The sequence below is a fragment of the Aspergillus pseudodeflectus genome (assembly GCF_044049435.1).
Source record: "Aspergillus pseudodeflectus strain CBS 756.74 chromosome Unknown BJX68scaffold_10, whole genome shotgun sequence".
NCBI classification, from domain to species: domain Eukaryota; kingdom Fungi; phylum Ascomycota; class Eurotiomycetes; order Eurotiales; family Aspergillaceae; genus Aspergillus; species Aspergillus pseudodeflectus.
In genome coordinates, this window is record NW_027263786.1 from 229,626 (window position 1) to 255,062 (window position 25,437).

Genomic DNA, 25,437 nt, shown 5'->3' on the forward strand with positions numbered 1-25,437 from the left:
GCGAACTTCGCGCCCTTTCCCAGCCACAGCAGTAACAACGATACGGGCCTTGCTAACATCGTTGACGCCTCTTCGCACTCGACTTTGGCTGCTTTACCGGAATTTTGTGGTCCTGCGAACGTCGTCAATACCTTCCCACATTCAGCCTCAATCACTCTACCGGTCCTTGTGACCCTGTCAGCGTCGTTGATGACTCTGGCAACACCGACGAGGTTGAGGTGATCAACGAAGTCGACGAGATTGAGATTCGAACGCTACCTCAAAGAAAGCGGAAGAGGTGCACAGGCCACGAAACTCCAGAAGCACGCAAGCGTCGTCTGGAATACCATGTGCAATACAATCGTGCGAGGAAAGCGGCAATGACAGAGGAAGAACTCAAGGCTGATCGCATCGCGGGTTCTTCATGATGCATCTGAAACTATAGGTGTGGGTCCTGTCGGCCTCCTGCAGGGATTCGGAGGTAGCTGAGCATTTCGTTTGAACGGGTGCTCTACCGGCGGGTAAGGTCAATTGCGAGAAGGCTCTACAAACGGTTGAATTTACTAAGTAGCGGTGAACCGATGAGCTTAAATATCCTGTATATAGCAGATATCTTGTTCTTCATCAATGACAAGTGACTTTCGATGTGGTATTTGATACCTAACGTACGAAGTAGCTCATAAGGTAGGTCCCGCACCAAGGCCTTAAAAAGAGTTGATGCTTGTTGATTGGCTCAAAAAAACAAGCTCTCCGATGAGTAATCGGGGTGGATCCCTTGATCTGGGGGGATTCTGCTGCAGATCGAAAGGAGTCCTTCGCCTGATTCTTCAGAATTTTACGGATATTATTGATATGTCACGGTCTCCATTGCGCCGACGATTACTTATCATAGCCAGCGCTACCAGTTTAGTGCGGGAGCTTTATCACCCAACAATGCCTCCCACGCGCAAGACCGGCCAGCCAGTGCTGAAGCCGCAGCCCAGCAAGAAACAGCGACGCAGGGCTTGCGATATATGCTTCAAAAGAAAGGTATGGAACTCAAGTGCTTTGACTCTTGCCGTTCCTACCTTCCGATTATACTAACTCTGATTTTTTTTCAGATACAATGTGATGCTGAGTTCCCACAATGTAATTGGTGCAAGCATCAAAGTCTCGCCTGCACCTATAACAGGCTTGCTGCCTCGAAAGACGCCGGCATATATCTTCCTGAAGATGTGACAGGGCATAGTATACGCTCCCAACGTGCATATACTCAATCCTTTCCCAGCGGACATAATTCTGTCAACCGTGCAAAGTCTATCTTAAGCGGTATGGCCTATTTCAACGGAGCACATATGTTCTCCAGCAGGGAGTGGATCGAAGCGCGTACCGGAGAGTCCATCAGCTTTGAGAATATATACACAATGGAGCTTCCATGGGCGAACACAAGCCGCATACACGACAGTTCCGGTACACGCTCGGAGTTCAAACTCCCCAGCCGCTCGATCGTGGAGGGCTACGCCAGGCTTTGGTGTACATCTTTTGAAGGCCTCGTCTTCCCCGTAATCAGCAAGTGGCTCTTCACCGAGACCCTTGATCTCACCTATGGACCGGGGCAAGTATTTGGCTGGGGCAGTGCGAGAGCCTGTGTCTATTCCTTTCTCGCGCTTGTGACACTTTTCGAGCTTGGCGACAACTTGCACGGGGTTATGGATTGCGGGTCTTATGCTTTGGCTGCTCAGAATTTGATGCCGCAAATTACGCAGGAGATGACGCCCAGTGGCTTGGAAGCTCTGGTGATGCTCGTGAGTTATCTTCCTTGAATTCGCCCTTGGACTGTTTTGACATGCCATCAGATTCAACTCCAGTACTTTCTGGGCGACTTCCAGGCGGCGTCAATTTCCGTCTCCATCGCTATACGTCTGCTATACAAGTTCGAAGCTCACACATCGCCTGACGTGAGCTCACTCGACCGTCCCCATCCTTATGACAAAAGTATCCTGGAATGCCACCTACGCGACCTCTTCTGGCTCTGCTACTCCTGGGACAAAGACCTCTGTCTCAGGACGGGCCAGCCGCCCTCCATACTCGATTGCTCATGCGACTTATCCCTCCCTTCAAACTACGCTCAAATGCAAGACACCAACATCCAACAGCCGGCAATGCCCATCGACGACCGCACCGTCCCGCTCTACCCATTCGACCTCCGCCTCTCCATGATAAAATCCGAAGTATACCAATCGCTGTACTCTGCAAGTGCGCGCAGGAAATCAGATACAGAGATCCTATCGACTATTCGAAATCTAGATCAGGTGCTGGAGCAGTGGCGCGTCTCGCTACATCCTGATTTCCGGCCCACGCTATGGTTCACACAGGAGATGCGCGTGAATGCGAACTTGAATACGCAGGCCGCTATGCTTCGGCTTGCGTACCATCATTGTTTTACGATAATTCATCAGGCGAGCGAGCGATGCACGCTGTCCGGGTATGGACACGAGAGTCAACTCGAGGGTATAAGCTCGAGTATAAGTCTTACGATCCACGCGAGCTGGTCGACGCTCTCATACCTGCAAGTCGCAATCCCTGCACTAAAGCCCCACGTATTCTGGTACGTCTACTCATCCAACCGCGCCCCTAAATCCCTGATATTTCCGGCAACTAAAAGGACAAGGGTCGTGATATTCTACGCCATAACTGGCGTCCTTACTCTTTTCCACAATATCCTCAAGGACCCCCTGCGCCCCGACGCCTCTACTCATGTACGCATCCTGCAAGACTTTCCGAGTCTAATTCGTAGTATACCCATCAGCACGCTTACGCTGGGTGAAGTCATCCACATGCGGTTTCTGGATGGGTTCACAGCCGAGCTTGCGAGGTTGGGTCAATGTGCGATCTTGAAAGCGCAGCAGGATCAGCCTGTGCAGCATACACAGCACTAAGTGCTAGAACGGCGTTATCCCCTGTATACTATAGCATAGACTTGGCCTGTCGAATCTCAACTCCTCATGCGAGGCGCCAATGGGTCCTCCTTAGATTGAAGGTGCGATGAAAAAGGCATGCCCAAGCCATGCTTCGAGGGATTGGCTCTCATTCTTCATTTACGGGGAGGGTCCGGAACCATAAATTTGTCGAGAGCAACCCGAATCCGGGCCCACAGGCCAGAACATCATCGGGCGATCCGTACTTGCACGAATTCTCGCGTCGGGTCCTGAGAGCTCAAGGTCGGTGTTCAGGCCTCGTACTTTCGCGGTGAGAAAGCTTCCGTTCCGGAGATCTCCCCTCCGTCGCTAATCTTCGCCATTGGAAGGCGTGATCGGAGGCCTCGCTAGAGTTGACGCTGGCGAAGCGGGTGTTTCTCTAAGCGCTAGTCGATAGCTTGCTGAATACTATGTTGTCGATACCTTCGCATGATATGACTCTGAAGTAGGAATCCCATGCTAATGCAGGAAGCGACCAATTGCTGCTGCGAATGGCCATTGATGTGCGCGATCTGCAGTTTCTACCAACCATCCTACGGCGGCAGCCGTTGAATTCGTAAAGACACTGGTGCCCGTTATGTGTCTTAACTAACCGGCATGCATGCAGCAGTCATCAGAGATGGCCTGATAAGTGATAACGTCGAGATATCATCATCTCCACAAGCTACTCCACCTTTTTGCATGTACATACTTGTATAGACCGCATCGACATACCAAGACTATCGCTCAATTGCAATATGTTTACATAAAAAAATGTGTTGACGTCTCTCACTCGAGGAGAGCGACGGGTATAGACTAAGCCTGCCTGCGAATGTGTTGTTCGCGACGATGAATCACCACATGTCCTCAGTGGCAGAGAGGCGTAGAGCCACCGCAAGCGATTGCAGCGTAACATTCCGGTTTGGTGCAGCATTATGCAAGGCAAAAGTACGCTGCGAGTGATACTTTGTAGATGAGTACCTCCCTAGACTTTTAAGTCAGCCTCGACAATGAAAATCCCGATCGCCGACAAGCACATCGAGGATGGCCAGAATAAGAGCAACCGTTGGCTCTACAGAAAGCGCTTAAGTCAACCGGTGGACCCTGCTCAGAAAACGAGAATCTAGAAGGGTGCAAGGTGGCGTTTCAGATGCATTGTGAAGATGGCAAGAGGCCAAGGCGCAACATGCTCGGGATGCTGAGGGGCAGAAGTATTTTTCTTAAATAACGGCACCGTAATTCGGAAGACAGCTCTGCCAGAATGTTTGTTGGAATGTCGGCGCATAGCTTGTCACTGCTAGTTATACGGAGCTGATTACTACTCCGTGGTAGTGAACAATATCAGATTCGGGCAGAACAGGAGACACCAAGGTCGAGGTGACATCTTCATATGAAACAACAGGGTTCTTTTCGCTTTGTACCCCTGGTAGCGGTCGCAAGGAGTCAAGGACTATATCGGGTATCCCGGGCATAATCCCAGCAGCGGCTTGATATGACGGAAGGAAACGCAACCAAGACTCGGGAGGCTTAGGGACCCGCATTCACATGCTGGCGTCTTAGCAAACGCTCTAGACTGTGGCCGAGACGAGTTTAGTCTGGAAGCTAGTATCAAGAATCATCGACTGTCAAGATCAAAGGCATGAAAAGTCACCTCGAAACTCAATCGAGTCAGTCCTTTCCCTGGTTCCATCCTGTCATATCACACCTTGCTCGCCACCCGATAACCTAGTATCATGAACAGGGGTGATGACGATGTCTTGACTCGAGATGCGCAACCATTTCCAGCCGATGTACTCTCGTACCTTCTTGATAGATCCACGCGGTGTTCAGTCCCCTCGCCTTCGCTATTCCATTCCTCAATTCCGCCATGTTTGCCCCCTTGTCGATTTAGCTGCATGGAATGCGCCCGGGATGAGACGACTTCCTTGTTTCGTCTCGACCCGATAAGGCGAGATTGATAGTAGTGAGGGAGGTGGAGGGGAAGGGAAGAGAAAACGTGCTTGCAGAGTGAGCAGTAACGGGCGCGACCCGCAATCACATGCTGCCAACACCAGCTTCAAGACCCAAAAAAAGCATACGATTCCGCTATCCACAGGCTTGATAGGTGCTGTACTGGACCTCGTAAGACCTGTTAAGTTTTGCGTTCGCTCGAGGCAATTCGTCAGTCAGCTATTTATCGGCTGGAACCCTCTTTTTTGAGTTTCGTCGAGCTGCTCTCGCCTACGGTTCATCTATCAGCTACCTTCCCCCTCCGGATCCGTCCACCTCCTCCTGCCCTATCTTTAGGTAGCATCTTCCCATCACTTTCATCACCTCTGTCTGAAGTTGACGAGAGAGCTTCTAAAAGGTACGTGATCGGCTCCCTATTTCCCTCGCTGCCCATCTTCTTAAGCTACTTCCCTCGCCCACTTTCTTGGTATCACTTCCATTGTTATCACTACTTATCAGTACATCTTGAAACACCTGCGCTAACTTTGATAAGCAATCTATGCCTCATTTTGAGAACGGCACAATGGGCGAAAACGCAGTCAACGGCGACCGGGCTCAGTCCCAATTCCTCGAGGTAAGTCATCGCCCGCTTCAGTATTCCTGCGTGACTTGTACTTACTGTATTATGCTGGCTGTGTAGCACCTGACATCGTATCCTGTCGTCTCGGACTCGATCACCGTCTTCAGAACCAACAAGTACGGCGCCAAATCCTTAGAGTTCGCCGACCAGGGCTACGACATCGCCAAACCCTACCTCCCATACCTCTCCAAGCCCTACGGCTACGTTGCGCCTTATATCGCTCGTGCAGATACTCTTGGTGATAAGGGACTGCAGAGGGTGGATGCAACCTTTCCCTTCATCAAGGAAGACACTGGTACTCTCAAGAACACAATCTACGAAACCGCGTCTGTCCCGCTACGATTTGCTGGAGACATCAAGAGCAAGGTCTTTAGCACCTATGAAGATGAGTACAAAAAGTGCGGCGGAGATGGATACGTTGCCAGCGGCAAGGCCCTCGTTACCACCGGGCTTGTACTCTCCCAAGAGTCATTGGCTTTCCTCAGCTCTTTGCTGCAGCAGAAGAAGGCACAGGTCAAAGACATTGTCAACGACCAGGTTGCGAACTAAAACCGATCATCGTAATCGTCTTTTTCATGTGCGGTGGGGAGTTACAATTAGACGTTACTCTTAGCGTTTTTCATTCCTTTATTACAGGGTCCTGGGAAGTTCATTGTCTGTTTTCTATTTTTTGCAGGCTGCGGTTGGATACTATATACACTTCGCTCCATTCTTACCTTTCTTTGTTGTCCAACAGACCTTTCAATGGCGTTCATCCGCGGTTTCTCAAGCAGACAGGCTGCCAGATTGAATATCGAACCATCTCCCTTGCCACTTCAAAAGTTTTACCCTGAAAATTATCGTGGACTTTTTTTTTTATAGGGCTAGCATGTGAAAACAGCCGCCGCTGCATGTGATTACCCGATTTGGATAAATCATCTAGACCCACAATCGATCTTATCGTCGCGTCAACGCGTTCCTATCGTCGCCAAAATTTCCAGGCCAGCACCATCATCATCATCATCATCCTCCTCATCCTCCTCCTCCTCGTCAATCGCCCCATTAAACCAGCAAGATGCCTCTAATTCGCAAGCGACGCGCAGTATGTTGTCTCGCTGCCGCTTTTCTTCTGCAACTCAAACTAAACTCCTGAGCATCACTAGCCCCCCGCCGAGGAACCCGAATCAAGCGAAGACGAAGCCAGTTCCTCCGCAGGACCTTCCACACCAGAAAACACCCAACGCCAGCGCCGCCGGACAGAAGCCGCCTCCGTGGATGAAAGCGAGTATGACAGCGACGCCGAAGTCCGCGCGCCGACCAGCACAGACGTCATGGTGAAGAAGCTGGTGCGGCTAGCGCTCTCGAGCGAATATTCGCGGCAGCCAATCCGCCGGTCTGATATTAGCAATAAAGTTATGGGAGAGTCGCGGCAGTTTAAGCTGGTGTTTGACCAGGCGCAGAAGGTTCTCATGGAGACGTTTGGGATGATGATGACGGAGTTGCCGGTCAGGGAGAAGGTTACGATTCAGCAGCGGAGAGGTGAGTTTACCTTTCTCCCTTGAGCGTGGATGGAGTGAGAAATAGAAATTTGGATCTGACATGTGTGATTTTGCCATACTTTAGCCGCCCAGAAAGTCGAAAGGCCGTCGTCAACGAACAGGTCGTGGATCCTTACGAGTACACTCCCACCCGCATACCGAAAACAAGATATACTCTCCCCGGCAAAAGCGCCGATGGAAGGCGCATACACGGGTCTATACACTTTTATCATCGGCGTGATCCTACTAAACGGCGGAGTCCTGCAAGAGCAAAAACTCGACCGTTACCTCAGCCGCATGAACGCCGACACATATACGCCCATCGACCGCACAGACAAATTCCTCCAACGCCTCTGCAGAGAAGGGTACCTGGTGAAAAACCGTGAGATGGATGGCGGCGACGAGATTATAGAGTACATGGTTGGACCACGTGGGAAGGTCGAAGTCGGGGCGAGGGGCGTAGCGGGCCTTGTTCGAGAGGTCTACGGTCGTCAGACTATGGTTGAGGGTGATGACATCACGCCTGCGGAGCAGGCAAAGATGGAAGAGTTTGAGTTTCGGCTGTCGAGGAGCCTGGGCCTGAAGAGGCCGGAGGGTCAAGCGGCTACGCAGGACCAGGATGATGATGCGCAAGAGGAAGGACAGACAAGGCGGCCGCGGCGCGGCGCGGAGTCTGGATCTGAGTCTGAGTCTGAGAGTGATTAAGGATGTTGCTTGTTTCATGCGGTTGCTAGCCTAGCCCTTTTTTGATACCTCGGGATATTCTTTCGAATTTAGTTCATAAGTTTCAACCTAGTCGAGAACGTCTGCCAAATCCTGCCGCTGAGGTGGTAGATACTGTGCTGAAACTCAGAATAGCCGGGTTTAGCTACGTGTGTACGGTCGGTTGTGATATCGGAAATTGGAACGTGCTGAACGCTGATGGGCCAAATTTATATTTCCGCTACCTATACACTCGGAGACAGCACAACCCACTTTTAACAGATTGTGTACATCAAGATGGTAAAAATATTTCCAATCGTCAATAATACGAATATGTATATCTATGTATAACAGTAGAACCATAAAACACCCAGATTTATCTCCACCCGCTCGCTACTCGCTATCACTAGCACTCCCCGCGTCATCCGCATCGGCAACATCATCATCCCTCAGCCCTTCTGAGAGCACATACTCCGCCTTTGCCAGCACCGCCTTGATCTCCTGGTTGTTATAGACAAGGTCCGCCGGTTTTTGGTTATGCTTGTTGCGCACTCGGGGGTCGCACCCGGCTTCGCACATCATCTCGATCATCTCCTTTCCTAGCTCAGCGTCCTTTTCGTTCGCGAATCGGACTGCCACGTGCAAGGGTGTGTCATTGTCTAGCCGGGTGAGCGGATCGCATTCGAAGAATTGGATGTCGAAGAGGTGGTCCATTGTTTCGTCTAGAGGGATCAACCAGGTGTATCAGATATCATTGCGTATAATTACGGAGGCAGAAAAGGGAGGAAGGTAAGACGTACAGCTTCCGTACTGAGCGCAAATGTGAAGGGCATGGTTTCCCATAGAGTCCGTGACTCCGTTGAAGAACTCGGCGACCTCCTCGTTTGACTTTCCTTCCAGGGAGTTGAGGACTTGCTCTATCAGGTGGGGTTGGTCGCGGCGACAGGCTTCGACGATGAGTTCACGGGGGGAGGCACCCTGTTTGCACGAGCGTCAGGGCTTCGTTTCGGTCATTGTATAGGTGTAAGCATACCTCGTCTGACATTCTGGCTGGTTGAGAGGAGAAGAGAATCTAAGCGGACGGTTGGAGAAGGGCAATAGGGAGTCCTTTTAGGAGCCGGGGGGTGACTATGGAGCGGAAGCGCAGGACGTATGTTCAGAAGAGCTGTTTAGCCGCCGAGACCGGGGTAGCACTAGTTGAGGGAGGGTCAGGTTGGACAAAGAAAACAAGAGAAGAGGTAGAATTGAAGTGGCCTGAGTATTATCTAAGTGAGAGGGCGAGCAGATGGACGTACCGAGAAATCTCTTAGGAGTGCTGTAGCGGTTGAGGTTGAATAATGCTGGAGATCTAGTAAGCCTCCTGATTGTTTGGCTGCCCCGCTGGCATGGCGCCGTGATGCCTCCCGCCGCGGAATAGGCAGCCGGATTAGTTGTTATACCGCTCCGTGTAGAATTCCCCGCGCCCAATCGGCGAACGTCATTTAGGCAGATCTATAGATAGATTGAAGCCTGAGGCATGAAACAGCGGAACAGTCACTGGCCAAGGCGGTGTATAACAATTTTTCTCCCCGCTGGCTGATAAGCTCTGTGATATCGCCCTTGCTGCGGGACGTTGCGGCCAGTACAGGGGACAGTCTCAATCAACAGCCTGCGCCAACTGGTTAAACGTGCACTGCACACTGCCCGAGTCTCTCTGGTTTCTACAAAGCCAATCGCAATTACTTCAAGATGCCTTTGACATGTATGTACCCCCGCCCCAAGCCATTGACAGTGTGACTGACGGTCCCTTTTTCATATAACAGTCTGCCCTAACTGCAGCAATGCGCTTACGATTTCTCGCGCTGATGCCACACCGAAATATCCCATCGGAGTTAATCGATTCGAATGCCGCGCTTGCCCATACCAGTACGTGCTAGAACAAGCCTGGTTCGAGAAAACACCCATGAAGCAAAAGGAAGTGGAGGCGGTATTTGGAGGAAAAACCGAATTCGAGAACGCGGACAGCATGGCCAGTACGTTGCGCCAGCTACTATACTATCTTGGTTTTAGGAAGTGGAAGCTGACCTGGATCTTCTGCAGCACAATGCCCCGCGGAAGGCTGCAACGGCGACCGTGCGTACTTCTTCCAACTGCAGATTCGAAGTGCAGACGAGCCGATGACTACATTCTTGAAGGTGGGTGGCTCACGCGGATGCCTTGCATATTGCTTGGTTGATACTGACTGAGCTTGATAGTGTACGACGTGCGGTGCTCGGTGGAGAGAAAACTGATATACTTGCGTCGCTTGTATGGATTTTCTGGTGATTTTTATTGCTTCATGGATTTCATTGTCGAGCGCAGGAGATCAGGCGAACCTGGAAACAACTGCTGGTGTTGATTGTGATATGCTGTTCTAGCGACTGTTTTATGGAGTGCATCGAAGATACCCCTCACTCCTAGCAATTTACTTATTTGAAACTACGGCTGATCCTTCGTGCAGCACCCCTCGTCGAGCTCCAAAAAAAAAAAAGGAAAATGCAAAATCTAGCAATGGGGAAATTCGTCCTGTCGAGGTGGGCTTCCCGTGGTCGATGGCTCGGCATCTCTGCCAGACAATGAATTTAGACTTTTCCGAGTCAAGCCTTATTGTGACTTTTGATGCTCAAGGTTCTCAATGGGTCAAACTCGGGAAAAAGCAAAGACGCGGCGGCTGGAAGAGGAATGAGGGGCAGTTGACTCGGTCATCCCACTTAGGCTCCTAGGCAACGCAGCCTGGAGGGGCAAAAAAGGAAAATTTTTCACACAGTTTAGTGTTCTATTTTTCGTCACTCAAATATCTATCTTGCGGTCTGTCCTTTTGCCATGTTGATCTCCTTATTGTTGTGGACCACTGGGCAAGCAGCGCCACTCGGTCGCTGGATCATGGTCTGGTCACCGGCAAATGAGCGTGCGCAGAATTTGTACAGCCGCGGGGTTGTGCTAGGGCATGGATAGAAAGGTCCAACACCAATAAAGCCGCCATCCCAACATCAACTGCGTTGATGCCCAGGATTTCAGTCCTAAAATCCACTCCGGCGGCAAAAGGACAAGTAGAGCGTAGCAAAACAAAAATTTTTTCATCGTCCAGACGTCGAATTCGACGGGCGGGGTGGAGCCGTATGGTTCTCCGAGCGCGAGAACCAAGGAACCCAACGCAGCTGGGCTGGCTTTCTGGTAGCAACGCGCCCAAAGGAGCACTGGAGCATTGAAGATTTTTGCACCGGTAGTGGGGCAGAATTACCCCTCCATGTCCAATAACAAGACCAGCCAGCCAAGGGTTTGAGCCCGCCCGCTTAGTCGTCGTCTCGCTTGCCCCTCCATATAAGGATTTCCCCTCCCCCTCCCACAGAATTTTCTTTCCCTTCCTTTGCTTGTCCGCTTCAGTACGTATATCTTCCCCTCCCTCGCTGCTCATCCTCTTCCTTCTTTCATCCTCTTGCTAACTTCTTCTGCTCAGCACCTCTACGCATTCGAGCCGTAGTATCTGAGCATCCTTTTTCCTCTTTCATAAATCAACACACTTCACATCCGCCAAAATGGGGTAAGTCGAGCAACACCAGGTCATCTCGTGGTCAAACATGTTCGCTAACCATCCTCTTCTATCAACAGTAAGGAGGACAAGACTCACATCAACATCGTCGTTATCGGCCACGTCGATTCCGGCAAGTCGACCACCACTGGTAAGCCGGCCTCCAACCTACCCGTGCTCGTCCGTCACTTACACAACCCTAGGTCACCTGATCTACAAGTGCGGTGGTATCGACCAGCGTACCATTGAGAAGTTCGAGAAGGAGGCCGCCGAACTCGGAAAGGGTTCCTTCAAGTACGCTTGGGTTCTTGACAAGCTCAAGTCCGAGCGTGAGCGTGGTATCACCATCGATATTGCCCTCTGGAAGTTCCAGACCCCTAAGTATGAGGTCACCGTCATTGGTATGTTCCATCCACCTTGCCCTGTGTTACCCCTCTAACAGGTGAAATAGACGCCCCCGGTCACCGTGACTTCATCAAGAACATGATCACTGGTACCTCCCAGGCCGATTGCGCTATCCTCATCATTGCTTCCGGTACTGGTGAATTCGAGGCTGGTATCTCCAAGGATGGCCAGACCCGTGAGCACGCTCTGCTCGCTTTCACCCTCGGTGTCCGTCAGCTCATTGTTGCCCTCAACAAGATGGACACTTGCCAGTGGTCCGAGGCCCGTTACAACGAAATCGTCAAGGAGACTTCCGGTTTCATCAAGAAGGTCGGCTACAACCCCAAGTCCGTCGCCTTCGTCCCCATCTCCGGTTTCAACGGTGACAACATGCTTGAGCCCTCCCCCGCCTGCCCCTGGTACAAGGGTTGGGAGAAGGAGACCAAGGCCGGCAAGGTCACTGGTAAGACCCTCCTCGAGGCCATCGACGCCATCGAGGCTCCCGTCCGTCCCTCCAACAAGCCCCTCCGTCTTCCCCTCCAGGATGTCTACAAGATCTCCGGTATTGGCACGGTGCCCGTCGGCCGTGTCGAGACTGGTGTTATCACCCCCGGCATGGTCGTTGTCTTCGCCCCCGCCAACGTCACCACTGAAGTCAAGTCCGTCGAAATGCACCACCAGCAGCTCAAGGAGGGTGTTCCCGGTGACAACGTTGGTTTCAACGTGAAGAACGTTTCCGTCAAGGAAATCCGCCGTGGTAACGTCGCTGGTGACTCCAAGAACGACCCCCCTGCCGGTGCCGCCTCTTTCACCGCTCAGGTCATCGTCCTCAACCACCCCGGTCAGGTCGGCGCTGGTTACGCCCCCGTCCTCGACTGCCACACCGCCCACATTGCCTGCAAGTTCGCTGAGCTCCAGGAGAAGATTGACCGCCGTACCGGAAAGTCGGTCGAATCCAGCCCCAAGTTCATCAAGTCTGGTGATGCCGCCATCGTCAAGATGATTCCCTCCAAGCCCATGTGTGTCGAGTCTTTCACCGACTACCCTCCCCTCGGTCGTTTCGCCGTCCGTGACATGCGTCGTAAGTTCATCCCCTTTTTTTTCTTCTGCCTTCCTCGACCGCCCACTTGCGGTCCTTGACCGTCTCCTTCTTTCTGCCGTGACTCTGCCATACCGAATATCAAGTTCGGCCTCACGCAGATCAACCCCAACTGCCACTATCCATGCCCCATCATCATCCCATCTCATCTAGATCTCATTGCTAACGCTTTCCAAGAAACTGTCGCTGTCGGTGTCGTGAAGTCCGTCGAGAAGGCTGTTGCTGGCTCCGGAAAGGTTACCAAGGCTGCCCAGAAGGCAGGCAAGAAATAGATGACGAAGTCACCTGTTTGAAATGCCGTGATGATCTTCCAAAAGCCTTTATGACGAAAGAAATGGGATTAGACTTGTTATGTAGTTGACTCTACATCGGAAACGAAATTCCTGAACTTAATGCCTTTGCCTGCTTGTAGACTTGTAGCCCATGAGTTCGTAGTCCTGACTGAAGCCTGGGATGTTAAAATCCTACGTTGGCATGGTCTTTTCGTCGATGTATCTGCTCTATGTGGACTGTTGTCGAACTTGCAGCTATCCGCAGCTTAGGGCACCATCATCACGTGACAACGCTTCACCTTGACCAAGCTCCTCAATGGCTTGCCTCCATTGCTTATCGCTTGAGATAAGTTTCTGTGAATGACTGATTGGGATGAATGGGGGACAAGAGCGAGCGAAACTCACCTTCTGGGCAGCCTTGGTGACCTTCTCGGAGCAGCGACGGCTGTTTCTGCTGTGATGCGCGTTGGACGAGAGATCTATTATCCAGACTTGAACCAGAAAAGACCTGGTGACCATTTGCTTCGGCCTCTGCTGCATCCTGGTCCTCGCTGGCCACCCTTCTTTTCAATCCTTTTGCGCCCCCTTCCGAATTCCCACGTTTCTTCCAAGTCTCTGACCGATTCAGTGGCTCGCAGACTTAAGGCCTCTTCCTGGACGTACAAAGTGAAACCACCTTCGAGCCAGGAGTTTCTTCTGACAACCGGCAAAGCCAAATTGGGTGTCTGAACATATATAAATGATCTTGTCAGCCTCGTCGAAATGTGCCATAGGCTCTGATAGAGTATATCGAATACTCCTCATGACTTACCTCAACGAGGATACTTTCCAAGGTGCTTAGGTTATGCTGGCTCAAGGTAAGAAAACTTCACGCTAACTTCAATCGAACGGCTAGCTACCTTCTGCACAGGTTACGAGGAAGGGGTATATTGGGCCGAGGACAGACGGACAAACTTTCCAACTTTGCAAGCCATACCCTTACGATACTTGCCACGATGGCCATGCTCAGACGGTTGCACATTCTTGTGCCAATGGTGCATCCAAAAGGGAGAAACGCAAAGCGTCCGCCTATATTCTAAGCAGATCAGGACGCTTAATACTACCCTGCTGAGCTTCTTGAATGTCTTATTCGGGAAGGCATTTCGCTAACAATCTCGACTGCCGCGATCTCCAAGGGGTGTCAAATACACCATCCTCTCCCAGGTTATTCCATTTTTCTCATTGATAAGACTATAGCCGGACAAGGCTACACGGCTCAACACACCCGACCTCACGTGCAAATCGAAGGTGTTGCGCTTGTCTGGCAGTCCGAGCAAGGGTTAGCAAGTTCAAGAATCTCATTTCTTATGTAGAGTCAACTACATAACAAGTCTAATCCCATTTCTTTCGTCATAAAGGCGTTTGTAGGCTTATCACGGCATTCCACATCCGTCTGGCTTAACCTTGCCTGGGGCAGAAACCCAGATATCCTCCGTAGGATATCCCTGAACATGACGAGTCTCTCGGTTGGCATGAAGACCGAGGGCATGATGTCGACTTCTACTCTAAGGTCATACTGTTACTGGGGCCAACGGCTCTGAAAGCCAGGAACCAGCTATGGACATGTAACTAATTCAGCACGCATATCGGCATTCCATCTATAGTCTAGCAGTGCTCCAGCAAGTGAGTACACGCTAATCTTGATCATACAACGGGCCCTTGAGGGCATGGATGGAGAAATGTGAACTACGGTCATGTGGATAGGGCAAAGCGCGCATTATCACAGCCTAACCCTAATTCTGAAAGGAAGAGAGCCCTCAAGTATGGCGGGAACACGCCCTGGCGCTCAAGGCAACTTAAGAGAGTTACATGAAGACTAATGAGAGTAATATAAAGAATAATAAGAATAATATCAAGCATAAGTGTCTATTCAAGTGGATCTATAGATGATGGTTCACGACCAGCCTTCCTGCAGCTTCTCGCGGTATTGAGCAAGCATCTCTGCAGTGATATTGCTCCCACCGCAAACGATGACAACGACCCGGGTCTCAGGCGTAAGCTCAGGAACAAACTCCTTAAGCCTCGCCGCCGACGATCCAACTTCAACACTGATACCGCAGGCCAACTCGGCCTGCAACCGCAGGGCATCCGCAAGGCGAATCGACCCACGAGCAGCCTCTGCATCTGACCCGACAACGCTCGAGACTTCTACCCCAGCAGGTGGCGACTGCGCATTCTTCAGTGTCTGCGGTGCAACCTGCAGCGCTCCCAAAGAGGTCGCGAGAGACGTGATAGCGGGAAGCGACTTCAGACCCCCGCTTTTGATGGCAAGAGCAAGCGAGTCCGCTCCCTTTGTCTCAACAGCCAGAACACGGACTTTCTCTCCATCCTGTCGAGACTGCATATGCCGACCCAATCCCTCAACAACACCATTGAAAAGTCCCCCTCCACCGACACTGCAAACAACAACATCCGCGGGGAACCCACCTTCCTCTCGAGCCGGCATCTGTCTCTCGATCTCATCAACCATCGTCGCAGCCCCCTGCCAGATATCCGGATGATCAAACGGCGGGACATAGACACTCCTCGTCGCCGCCCGGTCATCCTGGTTCTCGATAAATGTCTTCCGAAGATACGTATCGGCCTGGAACCAGCTGTCGCCGTGCTGGATTACATCTGTTGCGCCAGCATCACGCAGCTTTTGAATCATCATTGGCTTCGTCGAATGCGGGACAATCACTGAACAGGGACAGTCAAGGTCCCTAGCCGCGTAAACTGCTGCTAGACCGGCATTTCCGCCGGAGGAGCTATAGCAATGCAGCTGTTTTCCTGCATTGGCTGGATCTTGTAGAGCGTTGCGGATGAGGTTGCCAATTCCTCTGTGAAAGGTTAGTTATGCTCGAAACAAATAAGAGGAGAAATTGAGGAAGTATACCGAGATTTGAAGGAGCCAGACGGCTGCAGGAGCTCCAGCTTGAGAAATACTCTGCTAATTGAAGTTTAGTAAGTGTTGCCACAACCTGGGCGATGCTGCTTACCATCCTGCTGTTTTCGAAAGAGTGGCCGACTCGATCAATGGAGTCTCGATCCAGGGCTTTTTCTCTGTGTGAGCCATTTTATTCTATATTGTTGGTGAAGCAGGAGGCAGTTTTATGTGTATGAACACAACAAAACAGTTGTTTTTTTGGGGATGGGAATTGGTTCCTTTTAAGGTGGTATTTCCACACGTTGAAGTGGAGAGCGAGCGATACTCGCGCCCTGCGACATTGACATACATGCTAAGGTCAACATACTTAGCAGAGAGGCTATTCTGTTCTCTTTTACGAGTCCACAATCTATATAGTAATTTATTTGATGATATCTGAACGGTAAAAGGGTAAATTGCCAACCACTGTAGCGGATATTTGGGCGAAGGGAAAGTTTCTCATGTTGCGAACAGGGAACAAGGCCAGTGCCTCTATAGAATCAGTATCTGTACCCAGGGCCACTCGCAAGAATATCGCAAACCTCCAGGCTATGACTTTCCATAATGTATCTGCAAAACGACACTTAATTTTTCCTGCGGAAGAAAAGTCTAGTCACGTGAGACCCCAGATCTGTTCCTAGCTGCCCGTGACATCAGACCATACATACACGCTGTTTTTGCAGTTGGCACAAAAGCACAGCCCTCTACACAATTTCCATTGCCCGCAACAATGGCGATGAAAACCCCCCTCTCGGTCCAGCGCACTTGTGGCCAATGCATCCGCCAAAGATACCTCCATCCGAACCGAACAACAGCAACCCGATACCTCTCCACGAGTAATCTGCTCCGCTCCGCCCCGAAAGCGAACCCCCTACGCACAACCGGGAACGCGCGAGCTGCGCGCCCGAATGAACAGGATGTTGCGAAATACCGCCGGTCGATGATCATCTCCGCGAGCGGGATCGCGGCGTGTGCGGTGGCCATGTACGGTGTGATTACGCTCGATGCGTTTGGGTTAGAGGCTACGCAGGCCAAGGAGACGGATGGGAAGGATGAGGTGAAGGATAATGCCCCATCGGGGATCAAGCTGGAGGGGCCGGAGGGATTCCCGCATAGTCCGTCTGTGATTCGGATACAGGGACAGGACGGTGCGGAGGAGGTCGCGACTGGGACGAGCACGATCCCGACTTTTCCGTCGACGATTCGGTTACCGAGATACCAGCAATCATCTGCTACGCTTGCGCCTGGTGATGAGATCCCCGTCGCGACCGGCGCCGAGGATGAGGACGAGTATCAGCTCCTGGGACTCGGTGTGCGCACGGTCTCGTTTTTGAAGATTCAGGTCTACGTCGTTGGACTGTACGTGGCCAAGTCTGATATCTCGGAGCTGCAGCGGCGTCTCATTGAGACGGCTGTTCATCCGCCCACCGATGATCAGGTCATTGCGAACCCCGTTGGAGCTACATCTGCTACATCACTTGTCTCTACCGAACGCCAGCTACTAAAGCAGCTCCTCCTCGACGAGGAAAAGGGCGAAGATGCCTGGAACGCAATCATCAAGGATAACGGCCTTCGCACCGCCTTCCGAATCGTCCCAACCCGCAACACAGACTTCATCCACCTCCGCGACGGCTGGGTACGCGGTATAACCGCGCGTGCGCAAAAGGCCAATGCCAAGGCTAAGGTCAATGCTGAAGGCCAGCCAGTGTCCACTCCCGGAGAATTCGAGGACGAATCCTTCGGCGCCGCAATGAGCGACTTCAAGAAGCTCTTTGGCGGCGGTCAGCGCAAGAACGTCCCCAAGGGCCAGACACTGCTTCTGCTGCGGAACGAGCGCGGCGAGCTCGATGTGCTGTTCGGGGCCGACCCTGAAAAGCCGTGGCGGTTCATGGGCCGTGTCTCGGATGAGCGGGTTAGTCGGCTGGTTTGGTTGAATTACCTTGCCGGAAAGAATGTTTCGAGTGAGGATGCACGGAAGAGTGTTGTGGATGGGGTTATGGGTGTTGTTGAGCGGCCTGTTGGGACGCTTGTTCAGAAGGTCTTGTAGTTTATGTACTTACAGCCAATCTCCCCTACAATGTATATCAATCCAGTGTATAACTCGGGAGGTCTCGACTCTCGAGAAGTGCCAAGCAATTCAAAAGACGTCGCCGCGTTGAATCCTACAGCAGCAGAAGGACATTGTATAGTAGACGAACTATGTATTCAAGGTTCAAAGTTGAAACATTCTCCTAACACGTACAGACCACGATAAGTTCTATAAATCACCGCTTAGAGAGCACCAGCCTCCTTCAACAACTGAGGAAGTTCAGCCTTCTTTGCCTGCAAGTCCGAGTTTCCGCCAATGTGCTTGTGGTTGATGTAAATGTTCGGCACGGTGCGTTGGCCAGAGATTTCCTGGAGAGCGTCTTGGAGGGCAGCGCCATCGTCTATTTCATAGAAGGGTTGTCAGTATGCGTTTCTTATCGTATCGGAGCAAAATAGCGTCATATCTGCTGTTTGAGGTGGTGGGGCGCATACCGATCTGATCGAGCTCGAGGACCTTGAAATTTGCGCCTAGCTCGCTGAGAAGGCTCTTGCTGGCCTTGCAGTACGGACAGTAGCTCTTGCTGAAAACCACGGCGCCATTTTCATCAATAATAGTCTGGGCTTTAACCTTTGCAGAGGCCATTGTGGTTGGAGAGATGGGGCTAAAGGAGCCGAAAAGTCGTCGGAATATGGAAGCCAACTTAAAAAGCGGGAAGACTGGGTCGGGAATGCGCCCAGGTATTTGTAGCAAAGAAGGCAAGGAACGAACTTAAAATGAGACGTATGATGAGGGGTAATTATGGAGGGCTGAGTGAGAATGACGAAAGAGGGGTTACTAATGTACTCCGTAGCCCAGGAGCACGCAATAAGTTGGATGGTGGATGATTCCAGAGCGAAAGCGGAGGGGAGCCGGCTAGCGAGCGGGCAAAAATAAATGGGCTGCAACCGCCGCCACTTCCGCCGAGGCTAGCCTTGATTACCGATCAGGGTCAGTGCTGCTTCAGCCTATGTCTCCCATCCAGTGGCGCCAGGGCCGCTTAGTATACCACTCCATACGAGTGCAAACAACGACAATTTTCAAATAATTGTAAGCAGCGCGAGAGCTGCAAGAATATTCCTAGAAAATTGATTTGTAGATATTTAAAGTACCCGGATGCATCGTAAGTCAATGCTCACTCACCCCGGGATTTTGCCACGGGGTCCAGAGAAGAAACTGCTACATTTTTGTAGTCGAGTAGCGCAAAGGTATCGAATGCAGAAAATCGCACAAAGAATGAGCTGACATGGCTGAAATACCGTCGGTGAAAGATGTAGGAGATAGCAAAAGAGGGCGGAATATGACGAAGTAGGAAATATCTAGGAGAAAGAAGCAAGCTGTCGAAAAAAGCAAAACACCGGCCTTCCCTAAACGCTGAATGAACAAGTGAAAGAGTTGTAATAAGGCAAAAGGTATCTTCCGAGAAATGCTACATCACAATACAGCAGCCGCAGCCCTTGGGTTCTTTTTCTTGTGGAGGTGGCCCCTGTGCAGTAACAACAGTCTGAGAATTGAACCTCGGGGTCAGCCCGGTGGGCGGCGTGTCTTGCAGCTTCGGCATTGGACTGTATCCTGTGCTTGTACCAGGCCGAGTTCCTGGTTCTGGGCTCTTGGGCAAGGAGTGCAGGCCTAACCCCTCTGGCTTCGGCGGCTCGGGTTCCTGTGGCTTTTCCGTCTCCTTCTCAACCTTGTTCTGGACAGGGAGTGGGTCGGAAGCGATTGCAAGCGGCGCAAATTCACGATCGTATGTTGTAGGCGTCTTGCCCTCCTTGGCCCATTGCTCTTGTTGCATCCTCCGCGCATGGGTGGGAAGGATTTGCTGGTCCGGGGGAAGTCGCGGGTCGGGCTTGTACATGGTAGCCAGCCATGGAGGATCGCCTTCTGGACGGTTGACCGCTGTAGGCGGGCGGATTTCACCTGACCTTGTGGTGGGACGCTGAGTGTTGTGACTGGACGGTGCTCGGCTTCGGGGTGTCGTAGTCTTTTTGGGAAGGGGAGCAGACGCCTTTCTGTTTGTTGGGCTAGCCTTAGCAGGGTTCTTCTTGTTCGCATTCTGAGAAGTCTGTACGCCTCGGCTACCGGGCCGGCTGTCGCTGGGCGGGCTGGAAGTCGAGGCAGAGTCTACTGTAATTGGCTCACTAGCTCTACGAGGCATCGCAATTGAGGGGGATTCCTCCTCTTCATTTGTCGGTGCCCGTGAACGTGGCAAGAAAAATTCACGGTCGATCTGATCTGGAGACAGGGGAGCCGGGCTTGCGGTTGGTATCGGAATTCGAGACGAACTCTTCCGCAGCCCAGGGTTGCGGTACATATATGATGCACTATATTCCAATTCCGCCGCAATTTCTTCGGGCCGGCGAAGGTCCCAGTGTTGCCGTTCTTCATCTCGAGTATCGTCACCGTTGTCATTATCAAGGACCGGAGAAGTAGTGCGGGTCTCTTGCTTCTCCTGCTTTTGCTGGATTTGCTGGTCCTCCTGAAAATCCGGCCACGGTTCCAGCGGTTCGGTTGGCGCGGGCGTGGTTGCAGTAGTTCCGCTGATACTGCCCTTCTGCTGGTCTCGGCTTCTACCACGTCCAGCCCTAGTACTCCCAGTCCCAGGTCGGCGTTGGAACAAAATTGCAGCTTGCTGGAGCTCCTCGCTCTCGATGCGCGCGAGTTTATCCCGATGAATCCAATTCTCGTCGTTTAGATCGCCCGGCTTGATGCCGATACCATCCTTCACGTCACCTTTCTTAGCACTTCCGTTGATGTGTGTACTGCCTCCGTCCTGCGCCCCCTTGGTCTCGACTTCCTCGCGACTAATACTTGCATCGGGTCGTCCTCGGGTGGCATAATGGGATCGGTCGTAGGCGTGTCTAGACATGGAGGAACTGCGAGAACCTTTGGAGCCGCGATCTCTCGATTTTGCATCACGGGATGTTCGGGATTTGGAGCGCTGTCTGCTATTATTGTTGCTGCTATTGCCCTTTTGAGGTGTCAGCTAAATGCCAATGTCGTCCGTTGAATGCGCCAGAAGACCTTTTGGTCCAACACTTGACTTACATCGTGATTGACCGGGACAGAAAACTCCCATGGTTGCTGGCCGCCATCTACACTGCTAGCCGATGTCCAAACATCTGCTGAATACGTAGCAGTAGCTGTGCCCGCCATTCCGGCAGCTGGCAAACGAATATAGATTCAATGAAGGAAAGCCAGGCCAGCTGGCTAGATTGGAAGGATTAGTGCGTGTGAAGTCGACAAGTGATAAAGCGAGTGCCCCTGGGTCCCGTTTACCCTATCATGCCATCCTATTGAACAACGCAGTGCTGGTGAAGGTCGCGCTCACCTCGCCGACCCGAGATAACGAGGTTATGTATGCAGTATGCGAGGGCGGGGAGGAGGCTGTACAGGTCCTCTCCGACGAGAGTTTCCGGGGAGAATGTGCGGTTGAATGAGGAGGCGGAGGGCCGAAAACAAAGTCGCCAGAAAAAGGAATTTGTAAATAGGAGGAAAAGTGGAGATTTCACGTTTCTTTGGTACTGCTCAAACTGCGGCGCGGTTTGGTCAGGATTTGAGGGACCGCGGGTCGTACCGTGGAAATGACTCGGGCGAAGGAAGGTTATAGGTGGACAAGGGCCGCTCGGTAAATGATAAATAATAATGGGCTAAAGAAGTTGAAGAATGGAATCGCAACGAGAGAAATGGGCCAGAGAGAAGAAGAGAAGATGCAGTCGGGCGAGGCGGAGAGAAGAAGAGGGGAGTCTGGAAAAGAGGACGCGGAAAAGGAGTGAGGGAGAGAAGCTGAAGGCGGGACGGGACTGGCTGGAGCGTTGCCCTGCGAAAAGCCGCGTGAAATCAAAGAAATTCAAAGAGTGACGGAGAAGAGGTCATTGAAAGTGGAGCAGAGTCCAGACGCAACTGCCAGCAAGATTAGAATATTATACGGCAATCGATGAGGTTCACGACGCCGCAGCGAAGGAGGAAGGAGGCGAAGAGATGGAAAAGCAGGCAGGGAAATCGCTGCAGCACCGGCGCAAGAATCACTCACCTAGTTTCGACGAGACTATCACGAACTAACTGGCCACCCTATACTGAACTCAGTCTAGCGGACAGCTAGTCTCAACAACCTCCCTTCCCCGGCCGCAACAGCCTAGAACTTCGACTGTTCAGGGAGCCAATTACAGCGTCGGATGGAGAAAGGCGCAACGCAGATCGCACTCCCGTCAGCCTGGGTCCATCTGAACAACCATGTGCGGCCAAATATTGGTCGTCTGGGCGAGTGATGTCTCACAAATCAATGCTACCGCAAGAAAAAGGAAGACTTTGGGGTCGGGCTCCGAGCAATATGACAGGTCGTCGCTGCAATGGCCGTCAGTTGGGCAATTGGAACAGTTTCCAACCAGACCGACCGTTATCAACGAATGATGATCTGCAAGCGCAATCATCCTTCTTTATTTAACTTCACGCATTCCAGGGGCCTGAATCGCCGCAGAAGCAGACCCTCAGAATTGACATCAGATAAATATGTGTAAACAAAGTCGCCCAAATATCTGCCAGAGCACTCATCAGTCAAGCACTTCCGAACTCCGCAGAAGCTTCTTTCAGCCTCTTTCTGTTGACTAGGAGGGGTCTTCCACGCCCGGTGACCGGTTGTCTTGATTCACCATTTTCCCCAATTCGAGATCCACCTGTTGAGTGGCTTCAAACTCTATGGCATGATCTACAGACGTCAACGGTCAAGGATCCTGGCACCTGCCCTTATGTGTGTGCTTGAAACTACAGACCCTGGCTCAGGGTCCTCCTGATGACCAGCTTCATCCCATTCCTCAATCTCAGGGCCCCATGTCATCAAACATTCCAGCTTTCAGCCTCTCAAGCTGCGATTCCATCGGACGCGTTATTGGAGTGCCATTTGCCATGGGCCCTGACGTCAGGACGAGAAGAAGCTTACAGAGCGCGAAGATGCAGCTGCAGGGCTCTGCAAGAGAACCAATTCTGGAAAGTGCAAACGCGCAAGCCAATGGTTGTCTCATGTCTTTGAACTGACGGAGATTACTGCCTCCTAGTGGAAGATAACAGGAAAACTTGGCCGCTGTTCTCACCCAACTGTCTTGAGAAAAAGGCTGGCCTGTGTTGCCGCCTCTCGATGGGTTCCAGGTTCGACCAAGTCCAGACATGCGCGAATGACCTCTGGCCGGCTTTATAAAAGTCAGTGATTCTATCCCTATTCTCAGACGTCCGATGCCTTTTCCCCAGATAAATGGCATTAATGGATTAACATAAATTATAGCAGACCCTATTCCACCAACGCTGGATAACATCCACACAACCGGGTATATACACAAGAGCGGATCGAGTCAGGAAACATGGCAGGTTCAGGTCACGGACGGAAAATCCATTCCTCGCTATCACTCCTACCAGCCGGGTTCTGTGGCCTATCCCATCTTTCGTCGGCAGACTTTTTTACCACAGAGAGCTCTACATCCTTCCTCACGTGTATCGAATGTAGATCCTGGAATTCATTCCCCGACCTTAAGCCGGAACTGATCTGTACGTGGCTAATTTTCCCCCGGCCAGAGTTGAAAGTTGAGCTCGTCAAGCCGGGGAAGATCTTGGACATTAGCGGTCTGACACCTGGTAGACAGCCACAGACAACGCCCAGGTTGCACTCAACAGCGACGATAATGAAGATGATGGCGCCATTGTCTGCTTTGAAATCAGCTTTCAGAAAGAAAAGTTTAAGGCAGAGAGCGTACAGGTCTGATCCCAGGAATTGGCGAACTTGGTTTGCCAGGTAATACGGATAATTCCTGCGATACAAATCCTTGAGATTGTCAGCACGGCCGGTGTTCAACCAGGAGAATGTTCACTTACAAGACTCCGACGCCAAAGCAGACGATCAACCCAATTCTCTTGGGCAGACTAAGCTTTACCTTCCAGAGGTAGTGTATCGGCCAGAGGTAAACCATGAAATCCGTTATACTATTCATGGCGGCGACGGCAATGAAGAACTTCTTGGAATCGATGCATTGCTTTTCACTATATGGCTTGAAAACCGCCCAGATATCCGAAAGAGGTCTGGATCACGTTAATGAGGGCTTCTTTGAGGTACCATATTCTCGAACTTACATGCACTGAACCAGCATTCCAACCGTCGTCGAAATCCCAAAACCAGTGAGGATGGCTATTGAGATATAGTTGAACCACTTGTTCGTCCTCGAAGGGAAGAGGCGCAAGTAGGTCAGACATATTGAGATCTTTGTGATTGCAGAGCATGGCGCAAAAAGAGCTTGAACCGCCACAGTCAACTTGACAATGTCAGTGATGAACCCCTATAATTGATAAAGTGCTAACCTTTCCAAGATGAGGATACCACTCCTGTCGGACGTCGTAAAGATGGCGTCCAATGCCATACTTGGGCTCTACCAGCTGGCATGCTGACATTGCCATTGCCAAGACCTTTCGACAGGATTAGCACAAGCTTGTTATCCACATGCTCCAGTACGTACATAAGCTATCAGCATTGTCCAGTCATCGGCCCCAAGTGCGTTGCGCACTAGATATGTGCGCGAGAGGAACCTCCCCCCAACGAAAGCCGTCATCAGAACCATCAACGGAATGTTGACTCCGTAGATCACGGGGTCCAATGGCTCGTGAGGATTGTCATAATTGGGTTCGGGCCAGCTCAACATATCCTTGAGGGTAGGGGTCGCCATTCTGGCGGTGATGCTCGTGGGACAAGCAGTACAGGAGCAGGACGTGGCAAAGGACGTGGGATTGCGTCCTCCGATCCTGGGGAAATGCCTCCACTAAGTAATCCTGTCTTTCTATGGAGGATGGGATCAGTTTCTAGAGTTGCGGGGAACGAACAGCCATCATGCACGTCAAATCTCGCCAGAGCCATTTAGGTTCAGGCGGACCTAGTCGGAGGTTGCTCGGTAGGTCGGTTCCAGGAACGCAACGCCCATGCAAGAAAATCCTGTGCCTCCATCCTGAAAAGAGGTAACTTCGACCGAAGCAAGCCAGGGATGGAGTGTGGTCTCTGTTGTGGTGAAGGGTCTCGAGGCGAAGGACAGACTCCACACATTAGCGTGCGCTTATCCATTACATTATCGATACATGTTCTCTGTCCTCCACATACATCGAACATTCTGAGTGCATGTCATATCCTCCATACATGTTGTGTGAAAGGATTCCAGGCTAACTATGCAGCATCGATGGCCGACATGAAGTTGAAAACAATAGAGCGATTGCCACTTCTCTCGGGCCCCTAGCGCCAAATTGAATGAATGAGGACCAAGACAATAGATACGATTGCTGGAGTTGTCTGTATGAAGACTGTAAACGAGGCCGAGGATGATCATTTTGGACCTCGACTAACCGCATCCGGCCGACCTGACTCAGGCCTCATGACAACTACCTCTCTGATTCAAGCTATCCT

At 51.6% G+C, this 25,437-nt stretch overlaps 11 protein-coding genes across 11 annotated transcripts; 6 read left to right on the forward strand and 5 right to left on the reverse strand.

The window, feature by feature from the left end:
• Positions 1 to 912: 912 nt before the first annotated feature.
• BJX68DRAFT_253729 (Zn(II)2Cys6 transcription factor) lies at positions 913 to 2,897 on the forward strand (the record flags this gene model as incomplete). The annotated part of the gene is made up of 4 exons (XM_071042762.1): positions 913 to 1,008; positions 1,080 to 1,763; positions 1,815 to 2,566; positions 2,630 to 2,897. The coding sequence occupies 4 exons, from the start codon at positions 913 to 915 to the stop codon at positions 2,895 to 2,897; spliced, it is 1,800 nt and encodes a 599-aa protein (XP_070901753.1).
• Positions 2,898 to 5,427: 2,530 nt separating this feature from the next.
• On the forward strand, positions 5,428 to 6,033 carry BJX68DRAFT_264246 (putative pathogenesis associated protein Cap20; the record flags this gene model as incomplete). The annotated part of the gene is made up of 2 exons (XM_071044924.1): positions 5,428 to 5,478; positions 5,545 to 6,033. The coding sequence occupies 2 exons, from the start codon at positions 5,428 to 5,430 to the stop codon at positions 6,031 to 6,033; spliced, it is 540 nt and encodes a 179-aa protein (XP_070901754.1).
• A 285-nt stretch (positions 6,034 to 6,318) lies between these two features.
• Positions 6,319 to 7,901, forward strand: BJX68DRAFT_22218 (MAGE domain-containing protein). Its single transcript, XM_071037946.1, has 3 exons — positions 6,319 to 6,565; positions 6,627 to 7,002; positions 7,087 to 7,901. Exons 1-3 carry the CDS (start codon positions 6,539 to 6,541, stop codon positions 7,704 to 7,706), a joined length of 1,023 nt encoding a protein of 340 aa, XP_070901755.1. The 5' UTR covers positions 6,319 to 6,538; the 3' UTR covers positions 7,707 to 7,901.
• A 12-nt stretch (positions 7,902 to 7,913) lies between these two features.
• On the reverse strand, positions 7,914 to 9,021 carry BJX68DRAFT_231510 (ankyrin repeat-containing protein ANK1). The gene is made up of 3 exons (XM_071039350.1): positions 8,737 to 9,021; positions 8,504 to 8,681; positions 7,914 to 8,425 (listed from the first exon to the last, which is right to left on the reverse strand). Exons 1-3 carry the CDS (start codon positions 8,746 to 8,748, stop codon positions 8,097 to 8,099), a joined length of 519 nt encoding a protein of 172 aa, XP_070901756.1. The 5' UTR covers positions 8,749 to 9,021; the 3' UTR covers positions 7,914 to 8,096.
• Positions 9,022 to 9,178: 157 nt separating this feature from the next.
• Positions 9,179 to 10,218, forward strand: BJX68DRAFT_231515 (DNA-directed RNA polymerase III core subunit RPC11). The gene is made up of 4 exons (XM_071039351.1): positions 9,179 to 9,444; positions 9,506 to 9,715; positions 9,783 to 9,877; positions 9,938 to 10,218. Exons 1-4 carry the CDS (start codon positions 9,432 to 9,434, stop codon positions 9,971 to 9,973), a joined length of 354 nt encoding a protein of 117 aa, XP_070901757.1. The 5' UTR covers positions 9,179 to 9,431; the 3' UTR covers positions 9,974 to 10,218.
• An 885-nt stretch (positions 10,219 to 11,103) lies between these two features.
• BJX68DRAFT_231520 (translation elongation factor EF-1 alpha) lies at positions 11,104 to 13,126 on the forward strand. Its single transcript, XM_071039352.1, has 5 exons — positions 11,104 to 11,262; positions 11,331 to 11,401; positions 11,454 to 11,651; positions 11,702 to 12,715; positions 12,911 to 13,126. The coding sequence occupies exons 1-5, from the start codon at positions 11,258 to 11,260 to the stop codon at positions 13,003 to 13,005; spliced, it is 1,383 nt and encodes a 460-aa protein (XP_070901758.1). The 5' UTR covers positions 11,104 to 11,257; the 3' UTR covers positions 13,006 to 13,126.
• Positions 13,127 to 14,894: 1,768 nt separating this feature from the next.
• BJX68DRAFT_231524 (putative L-serine dehydratase) lies at positions 14,895 to 16,171 on the reverse strand. The gene is made up of 3 exons (XM_071039353.1): positions 16,023 to 16,171; positions 15,920 to 15,973; positions 14,895 to 15,863 (listed from the first exon to the last, which is right to left on the reverse strand). Exons 1-3 carry the CDS (start codon positions 16,097 to 16,099, stop codon positions 14,939 to 14,941), a joined length of 1,056 nt encoding a protein of 351 aa, XP_070901759.1. The 5' UTR covers positions 16,100 to 16,171; the 3' UTR covers positions 14,895 to 14,938.
• Positions 16,172 to 16,623: 452 nt separating this feature from the next.
• BJX68DRAFT_231526 (chalcone isomerase domain-containing protein) lies at positions 16,624 to 18,130 on the forward strand. The gene has a single exon (XM_071039354.1). It carries the CDS (start codon positions 16,680 to 16,682, stop codon positions 17,994 to 17,996), a length of 1,317 nt encoding a protein of 438 aa, XP_070901760.1. The 5' UTR covers positions 16,624 to 16,679; the 3' UTR covers positions 17,997 to 18,130.
• On the reverse strand, positions 18,131 to 18,990 carry BJX68DRAFT_231528 (glutaredoxin). Its single transcript, XM_071039355.1, has 2 exons — positions 18,470 to 18,990; positions 18,131 to 18,378 (listed from the first exon to the last, which is right to left on the reverse strand). The coding sequence occupies exons 1-2, from the start codon at positions 18,618 to 18,620 to the stop codon at positions 18,221 to 18,223; spliced, it is 309 nt and encodes a 102-aa protein (XP_070901761.1). The 5' UTR covers positions 18,621 to 18,990; the 3' UTR covers positions 18,131 to 18,220.
• A 453-nt stretch (positions 18,991 to 19,443) lies between these two features.
• On the reverse strand, positions 19,444 to 21,167 carry BJX68DRAFT_264254 (uncharacterized protein; the record flags this gene model as incomplete). Its single annotated transcript, XM_071044925.1, has 2 exons — positions 19,444 to 20,982; positions 21,060 to 21,167. The coding sequence occupies 2 exons, from the start codon at positions 21,165 to 21,167 to the stop codon at positions 19,444 to 19,446; spliced, it is 1,647 nt and encodes a 548-aa protein (XP_070901762.1).
• A 2,209-nt stretch (positions 21,168 to 23,376) lies between these two features.
• BJX68DRAFT_264255 (uncharacterized protein) lies at positions 23,377 to 24,712 on the reverse strand (the record flags this gene model as incomplete). The annotated part of the gene is made up of 6 exons (XM_071044926.1): positions 23,377 to 23,702; positions 23,753 to 23,820; positions 23,871 to 24,074; positions 24,126 to 24,304; positions 24,351 to 24,455; positions 24,506 to 24,712. The coding sequence occupies 6 exons, from the start codon at positions 24,710 to 24,712 to the stop codon at positions 23,377 to 23,379; spliced, it is 1,089 nt and encodes a 362-aa protein (XP_070901763.1).
• Positions 24,713 to 25,437: the final 725 nt, after the last annotated feature.

Bases quoted from the DNA above. Each gene is read 5' to 3' on its own strand.
- BJX68DRAFT_22218 (XM_071037946.1), top strand. From the start codon at position 6,539: ATGCCTCTAATTCGCAAGCGACGCGCA. The intron at 6,566-6,626 runs GTATGTTGTCTC...GAGCATCACTAG, and splicing joins TAATTCGCAAGCGACGCGCA to CCCCCCGCCGAGGAACCCGA. The intron at 7,003-7,086 runs GTGAGTTTACCT...GCCATACTTTAG, and splicing joins TACGATTCAGCAGCGGAGAG to CCGCCCAGAAAGTCGAAAGG.
- BJX68DRAFT_231510 (XM_071039350.1), bottom strand. The intron at 8,426-8,503 runs GTACGTCTTACC...TGATCCCTCTAG, and splicing joins TTGCGCTCAGTACGGAAGCT to ACGAAACAATGGACCACCTC.
- BJX68DRAFT_231515 (XM_071039351.1), top strand. The intron at 9,716-9,782 runs GTACGTTGCGCC...GATCTTCTGCAG, and splicing joins GAACGCGGACAGCATGGCCA to CACAATGCCCCGCGGAAGGC. The intron at 9,878-9,937 runs GTGGGTGGCTCA...TGAGCTTGATAG, and splicing joins CGATGACTACATTCTTGAAG to TGTACGACGTGCGGTGCTCG.
- BJX68DRAFT_231520 (XM_071039352.1), top strand. The intron at 11,402-11,453 runs GTAAGCCGGCCT...ACACAACCCTAG, and splicing joins CGGCAAGTCGACCACCACTG to GTCACCTGATCTACAAGTGC. The intron at 12,716-12,910 runs GTAAGTTCATCC...ACGCTTTCCAAG, and splicing joins CGCCGTCCGTGACATGCGTC to AAACTGTCGCTGTCGGTGTC.
- BJX68DRAFT_231524 (XM_071039353.1), bottom strand. From the start codon at position 16,099: ATGGCTCACACAGAGAAAAAGCCCTGGATCGAGACTCCATTGATCGAG. The intron at 15,974-16,022 runs GTAAGCAGCATC...AACTTCAATTAG, and splicing joins CTTTCGAAAACAGCAGGATG to CAGAGTATTTCTCAAGCTGG. The intron at 15,864-15,919 runs GTATACTTCCTC...AACCTTTCACAG, and splicing joins TCTGGCTCCTTCAAATCTCG to AGGAATTGGCAACCTCATCC.
- BJX68DRAFT_231526 (XM_071039354.1), top strand. From the start codon at position 16,680: ATGGCGATGAAAACCCCCCTCTCGGTCCAGCGCACTTGTGGCCAATGC.
- BJX68DRAFT_231528 (XM_071039355.1), bottom strand. From the start codon at position 18,620: ATGGCCTCTGCAAAGGTTAAAGCCCAGACTATTATTGATGAAAATGGC. The intron at 18,379-18,469 runs GTATGCGCCCCA...TCTATGAAATAG, and splicing joins CCTCGAGCTCGATCAGATCG to ACGATGGCGCTGCCCTCCAA.